Source organism: Mobula birostris, chromosome 20 (assembly GCF_030028105.1).
Source record: "Mobula birostris isolate sMobBir1 chromosome 20, sMobBir1.hap1, whole genome shotgun sequence".
In the NCBI taxonomy this organism is placed as follows: Eukaryota; Metazoa; Chordata; class Chondrichthyes; order Myliobatiformes; family Myliobatidae; genus Mobula; species Mobula birostris.
The window spans coordinates 54,033,527-54,055,002 of NC_092389.1; the positions used below are offsets into that span (position 1 = coordinate 54,033,527).

At 47.9% G+C, this 21,476-nt stretch overlaps 2 protein-coding genes across 2 annotated transcripts in view; one reads left to right on the plus strand and one right to left on the minus strand.

Moving 5' to 3' along the window:
• The window catches only part of LOC140184969 (uncharacterized), a 351,453-nt gene that overhangs the window by 30,042 nt on the left and 299,935 nt on the right, over window positions 1-21,476 (plus strand). The window lies entirely within an intron of this gene.
• LOC140185462 (probable G-protein coupled receptor 139) lies at window positions 17,555-19,707 on the minus strand. The gene is made up of 2 exons (XM_072238799.1): window positions 19,632-19,707; window positions 17,555-18,462 (listed from the first exon to the last, which is right to left on the minus strand). The coding sequence occupies exons 1-2, from the start codon at window positions 19,705-19,707 to the stop codon at window positions 17,555-17,557; spliced, it is 984 nt and encodes a 327-aa protein (XP_072094900.1).

The following is a 21,476-nucleotide window of genomic DNA, read 5'->3' on the forward strand; positions in this document are numbered from 1 at the left end:
GTTGGTTGACAAATAGAGAAAGATAGACAGACAGACGTAATTTGTTGATCCTGAGGGAAACTGGGTTTCGTTAGAGTTGCACCACCAAGAATAGAGTATAAATGTAGCAATATAAATCCATAAATAATTAAATTATAATATGTAAATTATGCCAGATGGAAATAAGTCCAGGACCAGCCTATTGGCTCAGGGTGTCTGACCCTCTAAGGGAGGGGTTGTAAAGTTTGATGGCCACAGGCAGGAATGACTTCCTATGACGCTCTGTGCTGCATCCCCGTGGAATGAGTCTCTGGCTGAATGTACTCCTGTGCCCAACCAATACATTACGCAGTGGATGGGAGACATTGTCCTAGATGACATGCAACTTGGACAGCATCCTCTTTTCAGACACGATCGTCAGAGAGTCCAGTTCCATCCCCACATCACTGGCCTTACGAATGAGTTTGTTGATTCTCTTGGTGTCTGCTACCCTCAGCCTGCTGCCCCAGAACACAACAGCAAACATGATAGCACTGGCCACCACAGACTCGTAGAACATCCTCAGCATCGTCCGACAGATGTTAAAGAACCTCAGCCTCCTCAGGAAATGGAGACGGCTCTGACCTTTCTTGTAGACAGCCTTAGTGTTCTTTGACCAGTCCATTTTATTGTCATTCGTATCCCCAGGTATTTGTAATCCTCCACCATGTCCACACTGACTCCCTTGATGGAAACAGGGGTCACCGGTGCCTCAACCCTCCTCAGGTCCACCACCAGCTCCTTTGTCTTTTTCACATTAAGCTGCAGATAATTCTGCTCACACCATGTGACAATGTTTCCTACCGTAGCCCTGTACTCAGCCTCATCTCCCTTGCTGATGCATTCAACTATGGCAGAGTCATCAGAAAACTTCTGAAGATGGCAAGGCTCTGTGCAGTAGTTGAAGTCCGAGGTGTAGATGGTGAAGAGGAAGGCAGACAAGACAGTCCCCTGTGGAGCCCCAGTGCTGCTGGTCACTCTGTCGGACACACAGTGTTGCAAGCACACGTACTGTGGTCTGCCAGTCAGGTAATCAAGAATCCATGACACCAGGGATGGTGCAGGGCGGATGGTGTTGAACACACCGGAGAAGACAAAAAACATGACCCTCACAGTGCTCGCTGGCTTGTCCAGGTAGGCGTAGACACGGTTCAGCAGGTAGACGATGGCATCCTCAACTCCTAGTCGGGGCTGGTAGGCGAACTGGAGGGGATCTAAGTGTGGCCTGACCATAGGCCGGTGCTGCTCCAGAACAAGTCTCTATAGGGTCTTCATGATGTCGGAGGTCAATGCCACCGGTCTGTAGTCATTGAGGCCACTGGGGCGCGGCGTCTTCGGCACAGGGACGAGGCAGGACGTCTTTCACAGCACAGGAACCCTCTGGAGACTCAGGCTCAGGGTCTCTATCTTCTCAGATAGAGAAGAGACGCGCTCTGATCGAAATTTGAGATGTATCTATCTTAAAGCGAGGAGCATTATGAATAATACGGATGAGCTTAGGGCGTGATCAGCACTTGGAGCTATGATGTTGAGGCCATTACAGAGACTGGGATGGTTCAGGGGGAGGAAATCAAGTGCCAGGCTTGAGATGTTTCAGAAAGGATATGTAGGGAGGCAAAAGAGGTGGGGGCGTGGCACTGTTGATCAGGGATGGTGTCACAGCTGCAAAAAAGGAGGATGTCAGGGAGGGGTTGTCTACAGAATATCAATTGGTAAAAGTTAGGAATAGGAAGGAGTCAATAAGTGGACTGTTTTTTTTATAGAGCACCCAAAAGGAGCAGATAGGGAGACAGATTCTGCAAAGGTGTAATGGTGATACGGTTGTTGTGGCGGGATATTTACCATTGATTGGCATCTCCATAGAGTAAGGGGTTTACATAGGGTGGAGTTTGCCAGGTGTGTTCAGGAAGGTTTCTTGACACAATATGTAGAAAAGTCTACAAGAGGAGAGGTTGTACTTGATCTACAATTGGAAAATGAACCTGGTCAGGTGTCAGGTCTCTCAGTGGGATAACTTTTTGGAGATAGTGATCACAATTCTATCTCCTTTACTTGTGCCTTGGAGAGGGATAGGAAATACAAGTTAGGGGAAATTTGAGGCCATCAGGCAAGAAATTGGAAGCATAAATTGGAAACAGATGTTCTCAGGGAAACGTACGGAAGAAATGTGGCAAATGTTCAAATGTAGAAAGCGGCCAGTGCGTGAGTGGCCCAGTGAAGGAGTGGAGCTTTGAGGCTTTGACTCGAAAGATTCTGGCTGTTTTGGCGGTTGGTCTGTGCAATCAAGTCAATCAAAATTTGAATTGATCAGCAGAAACCCGTTGATTAGACAATCAAGATTTGAATAGCTCAGACTCAGCAAAAAGCAGCTGATTGGGCAGTCGAGGTCAGGTGACCAAACATTTTGAAAAGCTCAAACAGATACATAGAGGGATAGCTTAAGCGAAGCGGCCAGTGCATGAGTGGGCCAGTGAAGGAGTGGAGCTTTGAGGCTTTGACTCGAAAGATTCTGGCTGTTTTGGCGGTTGGTCTGTGCAATCAAGTCAATCAAAATTTGAATTGATCAGCAGAAACCCGTTGATTAGACAATCAGGATTTGAATAGCTCAGACTCAGCAAAAAGCAGCTGATTGGGCAGTCGAGGTCAGGTGACCAAACATTTTGAAAAGCTCAAACAGATACATAGAGGGATAGCTCAAGCGAATAGGCCAGTGCATGAGTGGGCCAGTGAAGGAGTGGAGATTTGAGGCTTTGACTCGAGAGGCTTCGATGAGAAGAGGCGGAGGACAAGCTAGCTCGCAGTTAGTTTTTAAAATGTCTCCTGAGACGGTGATGTGCTTCTCATGTGAGATGTGGCAGTCTTGGGGGAATTCCCCTCTCTCGCAGAGTCACATCTGCCAGAAGTGCATACGGCTGGGCGATCTGGAAGACTGTGCAAGGAATCTGGAGCAGCAGCTGGATGACCTTCGATTCATAAGGGAGACTGAAGCAGTCACAGATGAGAGCTACAGGGAGGTAGTCACACCTAGGCTGTCGGAAGCAGGTCGTTGGGTGACAGTCAGAAGGGGGAAAGCGAAGGTGAGCAGACAGGTAGTGCCGGGCACCCCTGAATAATGAGTTCACCGTCCTGGATACTGTTGGCGGTAACTACCGACCAAGTGTGAGACACGGTGACAGGGCCTCCGGCACTGAGTCTGACCCTGTGGTGCAGAAGGGTGGGACGGAGAAGAGGAGAGCTGTCGTCATTGGAGACTCTATAGTCAGGGGAGCAGACAGCAGATTTTGTGGACGTGAGAAGGACACCCGCATGGTTTGTTGTCTCCTGGGTGTCAGGGTCCGGGATGTCTCTGACCGGGTGCATGAAATCCTGGTATGAGAGGGAAAGCAACCAGAAGTCGTGATACATGTTGGGACCAACGACATAGGCAGGAAGAGGGATGAGGTCCTGAAGTGTGAGTTTCGGGGCTGAAGAAAAGGACCTCAAGGGTGGCGTTCTCAGGATTGCTGCCCGTGCTACGTGACAGTGATGGTAAGAATTGCAGGAGATGGCAGTTGAATGCGTGGCTGAGAAATTGGTGCGGGGAGCAGGGTTTCAGATTTTTAGATCATTGGGATCTCTTCTGGGGAAGGTGAGGCCAATACAGATTGGATGGGTTGCACCTGAACTCGAGGGGGAGCAATATCCTTGCAGGTAGGTTTGCTAGCATGGTTCGGGACGGTTTAAACTAATTTGCGACGGGGATGGGGCCCGGAGCGATAGAGCAGTGAACGAAGTGCTTGGAGTAAAGCTAGATCTAACATACAGAGAGGCTTTGAGGAAAGAGAAGCAGAATAAACGGTGTAAAGACAGTAAGGTAGAAGGGCTGAAATGTGTGTACCTCAATGCAAGAAGCATCAGGAACAAAGGTGATGAACTGAGAGCTTGGATACATACATGGAAATATGATGTAGTGGCCATTACAGAGACTTGGCTGGCACCAGGGCAGGAATGGATTCTCAATATTCCTGGATTTCAGTGCTTTAAAAGGGATAGAGAGAGCAGAAAAAGGGGAGAAGGGGTGGCATTGCTGGTCAGGGATACTATTACAGCTACAGAAATGGTGGGTAATGTAGCAGGATCCTCTTTTGAGTCAATATGGGTGGAAGTCAGGAACAGGAAGGGAGCAGTTACCCTGTTGGGGGTATTTTATAGGCCCCCTGGTAGCAGCGGAGATCCAGAGGAGCGGATTGGGAGGGAGATTTTGAAAAGGCGCAGAAATAACAGGGTTGTTATCATGGGTGACTTTAACTTCACTAATATTGATTGGCACCTTATTAGTTCCAAGGGTTTAGATGGGGCAGAGTTTGTTAAGTGTGTCCAAGACGGATCCCTGTCACAGTATGTGGACAGGTCGACGAGGGGGAATGCCATATTAGATCGAGTTCTAGGTAATGAACCGGGTCAGGTCACAGATCTCTCAGTGGGTGAGAATCTGGGGGACAGTGACCACCGCTCCCTGGCCTTTAGCATTATCATGGAAAAGGATAGAATCAGAGAGGACAGGAAACTTTTTAATTGGGGAAGGGCGAATTATGAGGCTATAAGGCTAGAACTTGCGGGTGTGAATTGGGATGATGTTTTTGCAGGGAAATGTACTATGGACAAGTGGTCGAGGCTTAGAGGTCGCTTGCAGGATGTTAGGGATAAATTTGTCCCGGTAAGGAAGATAAAGAATGGTAGGGTGAAGGAACCATGGGTGACAAGTGAGGTGGAAAATCTAGCCAGGTGGAAGAAGGCAGCATACATGAGGTTTAAGAAGCAAGGATCTGATGGGTCTACTGAGGAATATAGGGAAACAAGAAAGGAGCTTAAGAAGGGGCTGAGAAGAGCAAGAAGGGGGCATGAGAAGGCCTTGGCGAATAGGGTAAAGGAAAACCCCAAGGCATTCTTCAATTATGTGAAGAACTAAAGGATGACAGGAGTGAAGGTAGGACCGATCAGTGATAAAGCTGGGAAGATGTGCCTGGAGGCTGTGGAAGTGAGGGTGGTCCTCAATGAATACTTCTCTTCGGTATTCACCAATGGGAGGGATCTTGATGATGGTGAGGACAATATGAGTGAGGTTGATGTTCTGGAGCATGTTGATATTAAGGGAGAGCAGGTGTTGGAGTTGTTAAAATACATTAGGACGGATAAGTCCCCGGGGCCTGATGGAATATTCCCCAGGCTGCTCCATAGGCGAGGGGAGAGATTGCTGAGCCTTTGGCTGGAAGCTTTATGTCCTCATTGTCCACGGGAATGGTACCGGAGGATTAGAGGGAGGCGAATGTTGTCCCCTTGTTCAAAAGAAGTGAGTAAGCACAGTCCGGGTCATTATAGACCATTGAGCCTTACGTCTGTGGTGGGAAAGCTGTTGGAAAAGATTCTTAGAGATAGGATCTATGGGTATTTAGAGAATCATGGTCTGATCAGGGACAGTCAGCATGGCTTTGTGAAGGGCACATAGTGTCTAACAAGCCTGATAGATTTCTTTGAGGAGGTAACCAGGCATATAGATAAGGGTAGTGCAGTGGATGTGATCTATATGGATTTCAGTAAGGCATTTGACAAGGTTCTACACAGTAGGCTTATTCAAAAAGTCAGAAGGCATGGGATCCAGGGAAGTTTGTCCAGGTGGATTCAGAATTGACTTGCCTGAGAAGGCAGAGGGTCGTGGTGGCGGGAGTACATTCAGATTGGAGGATTGTGACTAGTGGTGTCCCACAAGGATCTGTTCTGGCATCTCTCCTTTTCGTGATTTTTATTAACGACCTGGATGTTGGGGTAGAAGGGTGGGTTGGCAAGTTTGCAGACGACACAAAGGTTGGTGGTGTTGTAGATAGCGTAGAGGATTGGAAAAGGTTGCAGAGAGACATTGTTGGGATGCAGAAGTGGGCTGAGAAGTGGCAGATGGAGTTCAACCCGGAGAATTGTGAGGTGGTACACTTTGGAAAGACAAACTTCAAGGCTGAGTACAAAGTAAATGGCAGGATACTGGGTAGTGTGGAGGAGCAGAGTGATCTGGCGGTACATGTCCACAGATGCCTGAAAATTGTCTCACAGGTAGATAGGGGAGTTAAGAAAGCTTATGGGGTGTTAGCTTTCATAAGTCGAGGGATAGAATTTAAGAGTCGCGATGTAATGATGCAGCTTTGTAAAACTCTGGTTAGGCCACACTTGGAGTATTGTGTCCACTTCTGGTCGCCTCACTGTAGGAAGGATGGTGAAGCAATGGAAAGGGTACAGAGGAGATTTGCCAGTTTGCTGCCTGGTTTGGAGAGTATGCATTGTGATCAGAGAGTAAGGGATCTAGGGCTGTACTCTTTGGAGAGAAGGAGAATGAGAGGAGACATGATAGAGGTGTACAAGATAATAAGAGGAATAGATAGAGTGGATAGCCAGCGCCTCTTCCTCAGGGCACCACTGCTCAATACAAGAGACATGGCTTTAAGGTAAGGGGTGGGAAGTTCAAGGGGGATATTGGAGGAAGGTTTTATACTCAGAGTGTGGTTGGTGCGTGGAATGCACTGCCTGAGTCAGTGGTGGAGGCAGATACAATACTGAAGTTTCAGAGACTACTGAACAGGTATATGGAGGAATATAAGTTGGGGGCTTATATGGGAGGCAGGGTTTGAGGGTCGGCACAACATTGTGGGCCGAAGGGCCTGCACTGTGCTGTACTATTCTATGTTCGATGTTCTATGCTTTTAGTTGGAATTTGCCCGGAGTTTTCCACAAGCTGAGGTCAGGCCCCCAGGAAGTTGTGACTGGGACGGGTTTACATTGAATTCACTGGTTCTGAGGTATTTTTGAGAGTGAATTTCTGGTCTTGTGTTTCAAGTGTCCGGTGGTGCATGTCACGGTCAGAGTCCACTGTCTGTTGGTCAATAATTGTGTCCCATTACGTGAACCAAGGATCTGCTGACGTGTGTTAGAATTCTTTCAGCAACATAGTCACTGAGTCTCAGGTTGCTAAGTTGTCTCTACTTTCCCTCTCAGACCGGCCGTAAACTGGGGCACAGCTTCGTACTCGAGAGGGTCTCGCCGCGGAATGCTGAGTGTTTGCTCATTTCAATGGATGCTGCCTAACATGCTGAGTTCCTCCAGCATTTGATGTGCGCTCTGCGTTCCTCCTCGGCTGCTTCCAGAGACAGTCACGGTTAAATCATTGAAACCGGACCCATCAGTAATTGGAATCGGGATTAGCATCGATCATTTCTACTGCTCGATTTTACTCCTAAACATTACCTACACATCGTCTTAGCTTCACACTGAAGAAGGCACGTCAGAGACAGCGTGACGGGTTCTGATGTTAGAGCGTCATAACATCCCAGTTCATGCGTTTGCTTCCCTGACTGATGACGGACAGAGCCAGCCACCTGATAAACCAACTATATAAGGGGAATTAATGAGCTGGCTGTCGCGGTCTTTTCCCCTGAGTCGTGTAGCCGAAAACCTCAGGGCACAGGTTTAAGGTGAAAGGAGAACTGGAAAGGGCATCTGAGGACAAACGCTTCACCCCGAGGGTTCTCCATGTATAACCTGCAAGAGAATGTGGTTCGGACAGGTACGTGCGTGTGTATTTGGGGTTGCACACAGGTTTCAGTGTGTAGGCTGATTTGGGGGCGTAGAGTCAGCGGGTTTGCGAATGCACGTGGAATTGTCATTACGCTTGGATATCGGGTGCTTGTGTATTTGAGTCTGCAGACGGATTCGGGGGTGCGCGTGGATATTAGATTGTGCACGGATTACGGCCTTGAGCAAATTTGGGGTATCAGCGGGTTTGGGGTGCACTTGGATTTGTCAGAGCGTGCGGATCTGTCTACGATCTCCCATCATTTTCCTAAGCCCCAGGGAATAAACTCCTAACCTACTCAACCTTTCCCTACAACTCAGGTGCTCAATTCCCAGCAACATTCCTGTAAATTCTCTCTGCACTCTTTCAATCATATTAATATCTTCCCTCTAGGTAGGTAACAAAGGCTACACAAATAAGGCTCGTCACATCTGACACAGTTTCGACATACCATACCATGTCTGTACTCAGAACTTCGATTTATGAATGTCAATGTGCCAAAAGCTCTCTATACCTCCCTGCCTACCTGTGACGCCACAGTCAAGTCATTATGAATCTGTATTCCCAGATCTCTCTCTCCTACCGTATTCCCCGTTGCCCAAAAGTTCACCTGATTTGTCCACTCAAAGTGTAGCATCTTACACTAGTCTGCATTAAAATTCATCGGCAATGTTTCAGCCCATCTTTCCATCTGGTCCAAATCCCCTGGCAAACTTTGATGGCCTTTCTGTTTGACTATAATTCAACACAATCTGTTTGACATCCACAAATTGTATCCAGTTTATCACATTAAGATTCAGATTGTTGATTTGGATGACAATTAGCAACAACCCTGCGCCACTCCACTGCTCACAGGCTTCCAGTCAGAGAGGCAACCGACTATTTCCACACTCTGCCCCATCCAATTTACTACCTCACTCTGAATGCCTAGCGACTGAGCCTTCTGAACCAAGGGAGCTTGCTAATGGCCTTGCTAAATTACCTGTCGACCACACCCACTGCCTTTCTTCCACCAGATTTCTCAGTAAGCACCGCCAAAGACTCTGTAAGTTTGATTAGACATGGACGTACCACGCACAAAGCCATATTGACTTTCCCTAATCAGTCATTGGCTCTCTAATCACATATATATCTGGTTCCTTAGAATAACTTCCAATAGCTTTCCAACTAAATATTTATTGAGAGTTTCGCTCAGTGCTAACAACCCGGACTGGCCAAACAGAATAGTCACAGAAACAGCAATGAAGAACCCTCCAACATTCATGTGCGCTGGTATTCCTCTGTCTCCACCAGGAACTTGCAGAGCTCACTAGTGAAACCGAGTGGAAGCGACTGACACGATAATGGAAGTTGTGACCACCGCCAGGACCAACACTAAAACTCGTTTCAGCCGAGAGCCAAGAGAGTTGGAGAAGCTTCATTGCTGTTCTAAGCTCCTCATCTTCCGACACCCCCCAAACAGGCCGATACCTATATATCCATGCACACTCCATATCTCCCACAATCCGAATCTATCAGCATCCGCAAGAGCGCACACATCCTTATCTGGTGATACCCCAAATCCACATCAGATTATCCCAGGGCAAGAATCAGAACAAAGTGATCTGGAAATGGAGGCTGCAAGCACCGTCTTTTAAAATGGCCTCCTCCATCTTCAAGCACATGGCAAGAGCGAAGTTAAAAGTTCAAAGTATATTTATAATCAACGTATGTATAAATTGTGCAATTTTGATATTCATCACAACCCAGGATCTGCTGACACTCTCGAATCTGCGCTCATCTCCAAATACGCGTACACCCCTCTCATTCTCCTTGAACCTATCCCCTCTCACCTTGAATGCATGCCCTCTGGTATTAGTCATTTCAACCCTGGAAAACGGATACATTCTGTCAACTCTATCTGTGCCTCTCATAATCTTATAAACCTCCATACCTCCATAAAATATCTCCTCAACTTCCGACGCTGCAAACGAAACAACCCAAGTTTATCCGAACTCTCGTGATAGCACATGTCCTCTGAACCAGGCAGCATCCTGGAAAATGTCTTTTTCACCGTCTCCAAAACCGCAACATCCTTCTTATTGTGATCAGAACCTGTCCAATACTCCGGATGTGGCATAACCAGAGTTTTATACAGGTGCAGCATAGTATCATGACTTTTGAACTCAATTTCTGGTCTACCAAAAGCATAAATTCCAGAAGCCTTCGTAACCACCACATCAACCTGTACAGCCACTTTCAACGAGATATTGGTTTGGATCCCAAGATCTCTTTGAATAGCAACACTGATAAGGATCTTGCCTTTAACAATGTGTTATCTCCTTGCATTTATCATAGTTAACTCCCACCTGCCATTGCTCAGCAGTTATCTACAACTGATATATATCATTCTGTATTCGTTGCCAGTCTTCTGCACAATCCAAAGCTCCACAAGTCTTGGTATAATCGGCAATTTACCAACCCACCCATTTGCATCTTCATCCAGGTCATTTATATGCATCACAAACAGCAGAGCTCCCAGCACAGATCCCTACAGAACACCTCTAATTACAGGCTTCCGGCTCCAATCAGTCGCTTCGTTCACTACACTCTGTCTTCTGTGTGTAAACCTATAATTTTATTCAGAGACTCGTGGATGGCTGGTAAGGTGGTAGAAGTAAATTCATGACAGGTTCTGAAGAGGCGCTTTGGATAGGCAAATGGATGTCAGGAAGTTGAGGGATATGAACATGATGTAGGTAGGAAGGATTAGTATTTGGGTATTTTGATTTGCTTTTGAGCTGGCTCGGCACAGCATTGTGGGCTGAATGCCCTGTTCCTGACTGTACTCTTCCATGTTCCATGTGTCGAGTAAAACATAAACCATTTGTCTGTTCCCACCTGCTCACCACAGTGTAATAGTTATGTTGGGCTTATGCGGGCAGAGGGAAAACCTTTTCTTTCTCCCTAGGCCTTCTGCCCAGGATCCTCTCATATCCATTTTGCCAATGGACTGTCCAGCTCTTGGCTCCATCCATCCCCTTCCTGTCTTCTCCTATCATTTCGGATCTCCCCCTCCCCCTCCCCCTTTCAAATCTCTTACTAGCTCGTCTTTCAGTTAGTCCTGACGAAGGGTCTCTGACCGAAATGTCGATTCTACCTCTTCCTAGAGATGCTGCCTGGCCTGCTGCGTTCACCAGCAACTTTTATATGTGTTGCCGGAAAATCTTCGTTCTTGTGCTTCTTGATTTCGTCTCTCGATATTCAGTGTCACTCAACCCTGCCACTTTGCTCTGGCCCACATTTGACCACTGTCTTATTGGGATCTTCCTCGTCTTCACACAACTTTTCAGGTTTATGTTTACGAATGTGCTGAGGTGATAGGATTACGACTTGTGATTGAAGTGGAGGATGATGTTGGATTGTAGGGTATGAGTGTCGTGGTGTGGGTTAGGTTTTATGCGGGTGTGTAGGAGGGGAGTAGGTGTTAGTTTATGGGTAAGGTTGGGAGATGGAGATGCAGCCTCCACGTGGGGAGAGAGCGGGATGGGTGAGACCTTGTATAAAGTGAGCTTGTTCGTGAGGCTGTGCCCAGCTTTATTCGGGCTGCAGTCCGGGATATTTGCATTGTGTGCACTTGGACGTTAGTATTAGCGTTAATGGTAAGGTTGGGGATGCACATCTGAGGCTAGGGGAGACAGGGTTGCGGAGTTTAGTTTCGGGCGGAATGAGGGGCTCTGGCAGATAGGGTTGTGGAAAAAAAAAAATAATCTGGCCCACTCCTTTCATTAAACTGGTCTAACAACATTTGTCTTAATTAACCCGGTGTGTATTCGAACGCGTCATCAGTAATGTAAAGTGGAGTCTTAGGGTAATTCAGGTCCTTAATCAGTAGACATCTGCACCAGGGCGACCCAGCAGTGTTGATCAGGCCAGGCTTGTGATAGTCCCATGGATAAAGATAATGAAAACCATGTCATCTCTAGTTTAACGGGTTTCAGATTTATTAATCTGATTTTATTTAACAAATTAGGTAGAAAAATGCTTAGAGGCCTAGTAATACTTCATCTCAAAGTGAGATGTAAATTTACCTGTTTTAAATTTACAGTCATCTTTATTTTCCATCTGGGTGTGTGGGATCTCCTTTTTTAAATTGACAGGGTTGACTGGAGATTCAGTGTCACTGCACCCTGTCAATTAGAGTTTAGTGGTGACTTGTTTTCTCTGGCTCCAGCTTAACTAATAGGATCCCTCTCGCCTTCTTGCATTCTCACGGGCATTTTCACGGGCGTTTCGTGGACCAGGAAAATGAAGAACATGTCACTGTTTGGCTTGGTTGTGATAATGCGGGTAGTGAGAAAATCATCGCTCTTGTCCTTCTTGATCTCTTCACCCGAGATTCAGTATCACGCAATCCTGCCACTTTCCTCTGGCCCATGCATGAGAGTTAGTTCAGATTAGGATTTAGAGACCGGAAGACCATAAAATATAGGAACAGAAGTAGGGCATTTGTCCCGTCGAGTCGGCTCCCCCATTAAATTATGGATGATGCAATTCTTCCAGTTATCCCCACACCCCTGCCTTCTTCCCATGCCCTTTGATGCCCTGGCTGATAAAAACCTATCTATCTCTGCCTCAAATGCACCCAATGTCCTGCCGCTCGAGGCAACAATTACTACCCCCCGACCAAAGCAATTTCTCCGCATCTCTATTCTAAATGGACGTCCCACAACCCTGAAGTCGTGCCTTCATGTTCTGGACTCCCTTACTATTGGGGGGGGGGTGGGAGGGAACTTTGTTATATCTAATCTGTTCAGGCTTTTTAAAATTTGTAATGTTTCTATGAGATACCTCCTCATTCTCCTGAACTCCAGCGAATGCAGGCCAAGGGCTGCCAGACGTTCCTCATACGGTAAACCGTTCATTCCTGGAATCATTCTCGGGAATGCTCTCTTTTAATCCTCTCCAATGTCAGTATAACATTTCTAAAATAAGGAGCCCGAAACTGCTCACAATACTCTTAGTGTGGTCTGAGGAATGCCTTGTACAGCATCAACATCCCATCCCTGTTCTTATATTCTGTACCTGCAGAAATGAATGCCAACGTTCCATTTGCCTTCTTTAGCACCCACTCAACCTGGAGGTTAACCTTTAGGGTATCCTGCACAAGGACTCAAAGTCCCTTTGCATCTCCTCATTTTCAATTCTTTCTCCATCTAAATAATAGTCTGCCCGTTTATTTTTTCCACCGAAGTGTATGGCCCTACACTTTCCAACATTGTGTTTCATTTGCCACTTCTTTGCCCATTCCCTTAAACTATCTATGTCTCTTAGGGAGACTTAAGGTACAGGGATCTGCCGATTTAGATTTCAGATTATGATTTATGGTCAGGCATGTGCAGTGTTTCAGGTCTCATTTCCGTTTCGGGATGGGAATGTGGCTGGGCTGGAGGTCTTATTATTTTTAAGATCAGGGATGTGGGAGGCAGCGGTCAGATTGGCGATAGGGTACATGGTTGTGGTGGGCTAGCTGTCTGGTTAGCGTTTATGGAAAGGGAAGAGTGGTGCTGGAGGTCAGATTAGATTAGAGTTTAGGTTCAGAAATGTGAGGTGTTGATCGTCAGATTAAGGTTAGGGGCAGTGATGAAGGGATTTAGAATTCAGTTTAGGATTTATGGAATGGGATGTTTGAAAGTTAGTTTTCATATTAGGATAAGGGGCGGTAATGTCGGAAGTTACAGTGCAGATTAGGATTCGGGGGTTGGGATGAGATTGTCATAAGGGTGGCGGTGGGAGCGGACCGAAATGCCAGACACAGACACTGAAGTACTGGGAACAGGACTCGGAGTGTAAAGAAAGCAAGGGAAGTGGGGAAGAAAGGACGCTGACATTGACACAGGCCCTGGACGAGACTAGGATGCAGGGGCCTGGGCTAGGACATGGACAAAAAACACTGAACCCGAACAAGGAACTAGGACCAAGGAGCCTAGACTAGTGACACGTAACTCCAGAACCAGAGGCTGGACAAGGACCCAGAACCTGGGTCTTGACTCGGAACCGAAAACCAGGTCAAGGCAAGGACTCTGGACGAGGATCTTGGCAAGGAACGGACGTGTCTACAGAACAGGAGGTGGAACTCCTGCACAGGACGAGGCACATGGACAGGACGAGAACGCAAAGGCTTGATATGGACAGAACGAATCTCTTTGACGTGGCTTGGACATGACAAGGTTCTTGGACGTGGCTCGGAAAGGACGAGAGACTCCTAGACAGGACGAGGGAACCCCAGCACCGGACTGGGCGAGCTACTCCTGGGCTGGACAAGGCACATGGACAAGACGAGAACATGAACCCTTGACTTGGTCGAGGGAGAACAGGAACGCAGAGCCTTGGTCGAGGGAGAAGAGGAACGCAGAGCATAGAGCCTTGGTCTTGGCAGACAGAAACGCAGAATACAGAGCCTTGGTCTTGGCAGAGAGAAACGCAGAATACAGAGCCTTGGTCTTGGCAGACAGAAACGCAGAATACAGAGCCTTGGTCTTGGCAGACAGGAACGCAGAAAACAAAGCCGGGACGGTTCCATGGGAAAAGGACGTAGGGCTGGGACTCATACACAGAAATCTGAACACGACGAGACAGTTCCAAACACTCGGTAGCGGTAAACGGCCGGATCTACCTAGCGAAGGTGTGGACACAGAGACAGTTCCAACTCAACGATAGACATTTCCTTATCTTCCACAGCAAGGCTCCGGTCTCGCTCCGGTAGTTGAACTTCACAAGGTTGCCGGCGAAGGTAGCAGGCGAGACCCCAGGCGAATGTAGCAGGCGAGGCTTCGGGCGAATGTAGCAAGCGAGGCCCAGGAGAAGGTAGCAGGCGAGGCTCCAGGCGAAGGTAGCAGGCGAGGCTCCAGGCGAATGCAGCAGGCGAGGCGTCAGAAGGAAGGGGAAGGGGAGGGAACAGTCCAGCCTCAGGGTAAAGGCAAAGACGGCCTGGCTTACCCAACGGAGACCGGGACAGGAAGGGACATATCCAGCCGCAGGGTCACGGCAAAGCCGGCCTGACTTACCCCACGGAAGCGAGGACGGGATACTGACGAGACGAACCAGCAACCACACTCGAACCCAGGGCCACTTATATTCTCAGCCCCCAAACGAGCATTAGGTGCCTACGAATAAGCCCAACTTCAACAAGGGACAGCCGGAAGACCCGGAGTCTGCAGCTATGGACCGGACCGTGAACAGGAACTCGGACATCACGTACCAGACCAAGAAAGTACCACCCCCCGCCCCCCATGGGAGCCTCCGGGCGACCAAACCCGGCTCTCCAGGACTAAGGACTACCCGGGTGAGTGGGTGGTATTCAGTCAGGAGGGAACCCAGGATGACGAGAGTTAGAGGACAGTGTCTGCGTTGCTGGGTCCATGCATGGCTGGTTCGTTCTGTCAAAATAGGAGGCGCTGAGTGCGGATCTAAATGCAGGACACAGACACTGAAGTACTAGGAATAGAACAGGACTAGAGACTAGAGTTAGGGACGAGGAGCTGGATGCAGACTAGAAGCTGGGACAAGAACACAGACCTGGGCTAAGACATTGGCTAGCCAAGCGTTACCAGGACAAGGAACTGGTAAGTAGGAGCCTGGGTTTCGACTACAAGCCAGAAACTCGACAGGGACCCAGAGCCTGGGTCTCGACTCGGGCTCGGACCCCGGAACTAGGCGAGGACATGTCGTGGCTATAGGACTGGACATGGCTTTGGTTCCTCGAGGCTTGGGTTCTTCGTGGCGTGGGTTCTTCGTGGCTTTGATTCCTCGAGGCTTGGTTTCCTCGAGGTGAGGACATGACAAGGCTTGGGTTCTGACTCCAAGCCAGAGACTGGACAAGGACCCAGACCCTGGGTCTTGATTCGGACTCGATCTCAGGAACTGGGAAAAGACATGACGTGGTCTTGGGAGACAGGAACCTCTGAACACAAACCCTGAAGCCTTGACTTAGTCTTGGTGAGGATAGGAACACGGCCCAGAGAGCGGGAACAGGGAGCCTTGGACTTGAGAGACAAGAACATGGAACACAAAGCCGGGACCCCTCCTTGGGAACAGGATGTGGAGACGGGACTCATACACAGAATGCTGAACCCAACGAAACCGTTCCTAGTACTAGGTCACGGCAAACGGCCAGATCTACCTAGCGAAGGCGTGGACACAGAGACGATTCCCAACACTAAGGTAACAGCGAACGGGTTGACCTACTTAGCGAAGAGATGGACACAGAGACGGTTCCAACTCAACGATAGACAGTTCCTTATCTTGACGCAGCAAGGCTCTGGTCTCGCTCCGGTGGTTGAACTTGACAAGGTTGCAGGCGACGCTCCAGACACAGGTTGCAGACGCCGCTCCAGACACAGGTTGCAGGCGACGCTCCAGACACAGGTTGCAGGTGACGCTCCAGACACAGGTTGCAGGTGACGCTCCAGACACAGGTTGCAGGCGACGCTCCAGACACAGCTTGCAGGCGTGGCTCCAGACACATGTTTGAGGTTTAATCCCAGGACCGCTTATATTCCCATCTCCAAGACAAGCATCGGGTGCCACTGATTAAGCCCAACTGAAACAAGGGACAGCCGGAAGACCCGGAGTCCGTATTCCACGGAGCGGACCGTGAACCAGAACGCGGACTTCACGGACCGGACTATGACAGTGGGAGGACATATTTAGGTTTGATGACTGCGGTTTGCGGTATTAGAAGTCAGGTTATGTATAGGGGCAGGTTTGTGAAGGAGTTCATTCATAGCATTCTGGCATTCATAGCAAGAGGATTCGGGTACAGGAGCAGGGAGGTGCAACTGCAGTTGTACAAGGCCTTAGTGAGACCACCCCTAGAGTATTGTGTGCAGGTTTGGTCCCCTAATCTGAGAAAAGACATTCTTGCCATAGAGGGAGTACAAAGAAGGTTCATCAGATTGATTCCTGGGATGGCAGGACTTTCATATGATGAAAGACTGGATCGGCTAGGCTTACGCTGTCTGGAATTTAGAAGATTGAGGGGGGATCTTATTGAAACGTATACAATTCTAAAGGGATTGGACAGGCTAGATGCAGGAAGATTGATCCCGATGTTGGGGAAGTCCAGAACGAGGAGTCGCAGTTTGAGGATAAAGGGGAAGCCTTTTAGGACCGAGACGAGAAAAAAACTTCTTCACACAGACAGTGGTGAATCTGTGGAATTCTCTGCCACAGGAAACAGTTGAGGCCAGTTCATTGGCTATATTTAAGAGGGAGTTAGATATAGCCCTTGTGGCTAAAGGGATCAGGGGGTATGGAGAGAAGGCAAGTACAGGGTTCTGAGATGGATGATCAGCCATGATCGTACTGAATGGCACTGCAGGCTCGAGGGGCGGAATGGCCTACTCCTGCACCTATTTTCTATAATTCTATGTTTCTATGTTAAAGATGAGATTGGGTTTAGTGACAAGCATACTGAGTTTGATGCCTGGCCACCTTCTCCCTATAACACAGATCACCTTTTCCTGGCAGCATCTTCGTAAACCTTCTCAGCACTCTCTCAAACACACACACACACACACACACACACACACACACACACACACACACACACACACACACACACACACTCAAACACACACACACACAGACACACACACACACAGACTCACACACACACATTCATTCTCTCTCTCTCACACACACACACGCAACAATCTTTCACGATCTCTCAATCTCTCTTTACTCAGCCCCCACGAAGCACTCCAGCGCTCCACTCAGCCAATCCCAGACGTCTCTCTATTGCAAGCACTTTCCTATCACCCTCCATTTTCTCGCGGTCCACAGCACTGCTGCTCCCGGTCAATAAGACGACCGCCACGGAATAATAGCTTGGAGACTGGACGGTGAATGAGAAGATCCGGAGCCCGGACTGGATACATTGAAGCTATATCTGGGTTACGCTCAGGGCGCGTCTTTATTAATCAACTGTAGCACAGAAATGATCGGAAATTTCACCGCGCTGATCACCTGCTCCCTGAATTTCGACTGAGTCACTGCGTAAATAACTGTGTTCGTGCACAAGCTAAAATTCCTCAGCAAAACGCCGAAATTGTGAAATACCCATTCAGAATCATTGAAATTGAAACCCATTGCTTTGACCTGATAATATATAAAATTTACGATCAGTGTCATCCACAGTGAGACGAAGCTGCCCGATAGAGTGAAGAGTAAAACCACAGACCTCCTCCTGCTCTCCAGCTCCGGGTCACTGCGGTTCTCGCCCTTGTTCTGACCCTTCAGTCCCTTGCGGACCCGACTGGCCACTAAAATGTGCCTGACTGTCAGAGCGTTGAGCAGCAGGATCCCAGCGAAAGGGAGCAACGGAGTTAAAACAGTCTCCACCCAAGCCTGTGCTACCCACCCGGGGTCAGTGATAACTTTGTCCCTGAGGTTACAGAACCACGGCACATTGTCGATGATCACTTTGGGTTCCCAGAGGAAGTATCGGGGAATGTTTTTCAGACAGTACAGTACGCCGGTTGTTGTTAGAACCACAGCCGCAGTTTTCCCGGTGCAATATTTTGTTTTCAGCTTCTGGCAGCAAATGGCGACAAACCGATCAAAGGTGAAAGTAACGGTGAACCAGACAGAACAGTCTGTGGCTGCGTACCTGAGTACATTGATAACGCTGCACATGGGGGTAATTTTTAGAAAACTGGACATGAAATAATATTTTTTAATTCGAAACAAAATGATCTCGAAGACAATAGTCAGTAGATCGGCCGCTGCCATGGCCACCAGGTAGCGAGTGGTGCAGGCAGAGAGGCCGCACTTTCCACGGGACAGGATCACAATCGCCAGTAAATTCACTAGAGAGAGAGAGAGAGAGAGAGAGAGAGTGTCAGACAGACAGACAAACAGAGACAGAGAGCGAGACAAGAGAACAGGCACTGGGCATTACTGAGCAGACTGGGCATTACTGAGCAGACTTTCCGGGAATTAAGACAGGACCGGGTTTCGGCTAAAGAACAGAAGTGCGAGAATGTGTAAACGGCTGCAAATCTAACATCTGACACGGATCACAATATATTTGAACTGTTTTCCTCACTGTGCCAATAAAACGTTGTGTGACTAACCGTCGGTGCTAAAACCGAGCTGCATGAACGACAGTGATCGGTGCTAATTCTGATTCCATCGCTGATGGAACCGGTTACACTGATTTAGCCGTGACTGAGCAGACCACGAGAAACACGGCATCAGGTGGGCCTGGGGCATCCGGAGGGAAACAACACACTCAAATTACTGGGGGAACTCTGCAGCCCAAGAAACATCTATGCAATTGAACAAACACTGACCGTTTCGGGCCAAGACCCTTCTTCAGGATGAAATGATGCCCCAATTTACGATGGATCTCAAAGGGAAAGCCGGCTCAATTTAGTAAACAAAAGCTGATGGCTCCATTACTGAACTAATTAATTAAGTGATTTACATCAATTCTACAGCGCAGTGCACTTGGGGAAAACAGTTCAGGGTGTCTGTGGACACTGACTGAGGTGATCAAACCCAATTATTGAACAACGGGCAGTGGAATCCGATTGACATAGTCTCCAAAGGGAAACGTAAAACACAGGACCAGATGGTCAATCTGATCAATTCCTCAGAAATAGTGAACTTCACAATGTAAATCCCTCCCAGTCCCATCTTCGGGGGAAAGTGCCTTTCTCCAACACGGATATAAATCTGGACGAATTCCCATCAAAGCCCATCCAGTCAGAGAGCTGCACTGGGACTACTCTGGAAAAGGCGTCATTAAAGACACGAAAAAAAACGTCCGAGTCGAACGCTTGTGGCGGAGGAGAGACAGACAATCTGATTCGTTTGTCATTAAATATGCAAAATCAGCTTTCAAATGGACAGGTTCGATATCTCTGACGGATATTTGTGCAATGGTCATCAAGTTGGAAGCTTGTCAAATGATCATAAACAGTCCACACCGATTAACACACAGAAACACCAAATATGAACTCCAGTCACTCACCAGGAACTCCAATGACGGCAATAAACACGTACAAAATTTTCTGCACACTTCTGTAACTATCCAACGTTGAAGACATTTCCTCTGCCCAGTGATTCGACCCGCTGTACTACCGGCGATCTCTCGGAATGAAATGCTAAGGCATCATAAGCCTTGGGTTTTTAATACCATTTAGCGAGTCCACAGGGGCAGACTTCAACAGATTGAGAAATAAACATTTTCAAGTTATTTCCAAACCGATTACGTCAGACATGTGCATTCTCCACAGTGACAGATAGTAATAGATAATGTGATGTACTCAGGGCTGTAAATTGGGAGTAGTATTCATCCAGCAAAGGGAACATTGTTCTAAATGCCATCAGACCCAGATTATCACCTGTTGTTTGTCACCGTGTGACTTTTGTCCAACAATTGAGGAATTGTTAAAGCAGATCGACTGAGAGTAAAACGGCCGCTCCGCTCTGATTCTGCACCAATTCCGATCGCACCTCATCTGAATCTAACCACAAGCACAAAAAAAATTTGCAGATGCTGGAAATCAAATCAACACACACATTTCAATTCTACTTCCCATTCTCATTCCTGCACGTCAGTCCATGGCCTCGTCTACTGCCGTGATGAGGCACACAGGATGCAGGAGGAACACGTTTTTTCCGTCTGGATTGGTAGCAACCTGATGCCATGAACACTGATTAACCTCGGTTAATGCGCACCCCGCCCATTCACCATTCCCCCATTCCCGTTTCACTCTGCCCATCAACTCCCTGTGGTTCTCGCCCTTCCCTTTCTGCCATGACCTCTACCCTCTCCAATCAGACTTTTCTTTCTCCAACCATTTGTCTCCTTCACGAATTATCTTCACCCCTGTCCCACTCCCGCTGTCACCTATCTCCTACCACACGGTACGTCTTTTTCACTACCCTTCCCCCGCCTTCCTGCTCTGAATTCTCTTTTTATTTTCAAGTCCTGATCAAGGACTTCGGCCCGAAACGTAGACAATACTCTTTTCCATCGAAGCTACCTGGCCTGTTGAGTTCCTTTAATGTTTTATCGTGTTGCTTTGAATGGAAATCTATCCCTCTTTCCTGATTATCATTCACCTTCCTCAGGGTGCCAGAGGTATATCAAACTTTGTCCTGGGTCGGAAACATGTCGATGTTCATCACCATTGAAACAAATGTTTGCTCTGAGAACAGGAACGTCGCTTCCTTCCGTTTGTCTTACATCCACATGGAACAGCGAAAGGTAAAGCCCAGGAACAGACCGTTCGGCCTGTAGTGTCTGTGCCAATCATGACGTCACATTCAATGGATCCTAACTCCCTCTGTATGATCGGTTTCCCTACATTCCCTGCCTGTCAATGTGTCAGCCCTCACAACAGTAACCGTGGGCATTTGGATCTCTCTTCGTAGATACTTTTCATCATTTGTGTTGATTAGTTGCTCTCAAAAAGTTGTCAGAACCGTCTGAGTTGTCGCATGAGTTATATGTGCTTCCAGTGTAAATATGTACGTCAAAGGCGTCATTTGTCAGACACAAGAATATTGGAGTAAATTATGTCATTACAGCTTGTGAAATTCTGTTGTATCGCCTACTGTTATCAATGCCCTTCCAATTATAAATTCGTGATCTAGTTTGTGTGTGGAGGTCTCTACCGACAGGGTCACCGAGTAAATATCTGTTGTGGTGATGAATAAACAATATCACCACCAACCTCACCAGGACAAACCCCTAATTCTACTCCAAGGCATGCAAACTCAGCAAAGCTGGTGGCGAGTATGGATGAATCATAACACCCTGCAACTTCACCAGGACCCACCCTAACCCTATTCCATAGCTGCAAAAAAC

Excerpts from the sequence above, each read along its gene's own strand:
- LOC140185462 (XM_072238799.1), bottom strand. The coding sequence starts at position 19,707 with ATGTCTTCAACGTTGGATAGTTACAGAAGTGTGCAGAAAATTTTGTAC. Across the intron at positions 18,463-19,631 it reads TGCCGTCATTGGAGTTCCTG|TGAATTTACTGGCGATTGTG; the intron begins GTGAGTGACTGG and ends CTCTCTCTCTAG.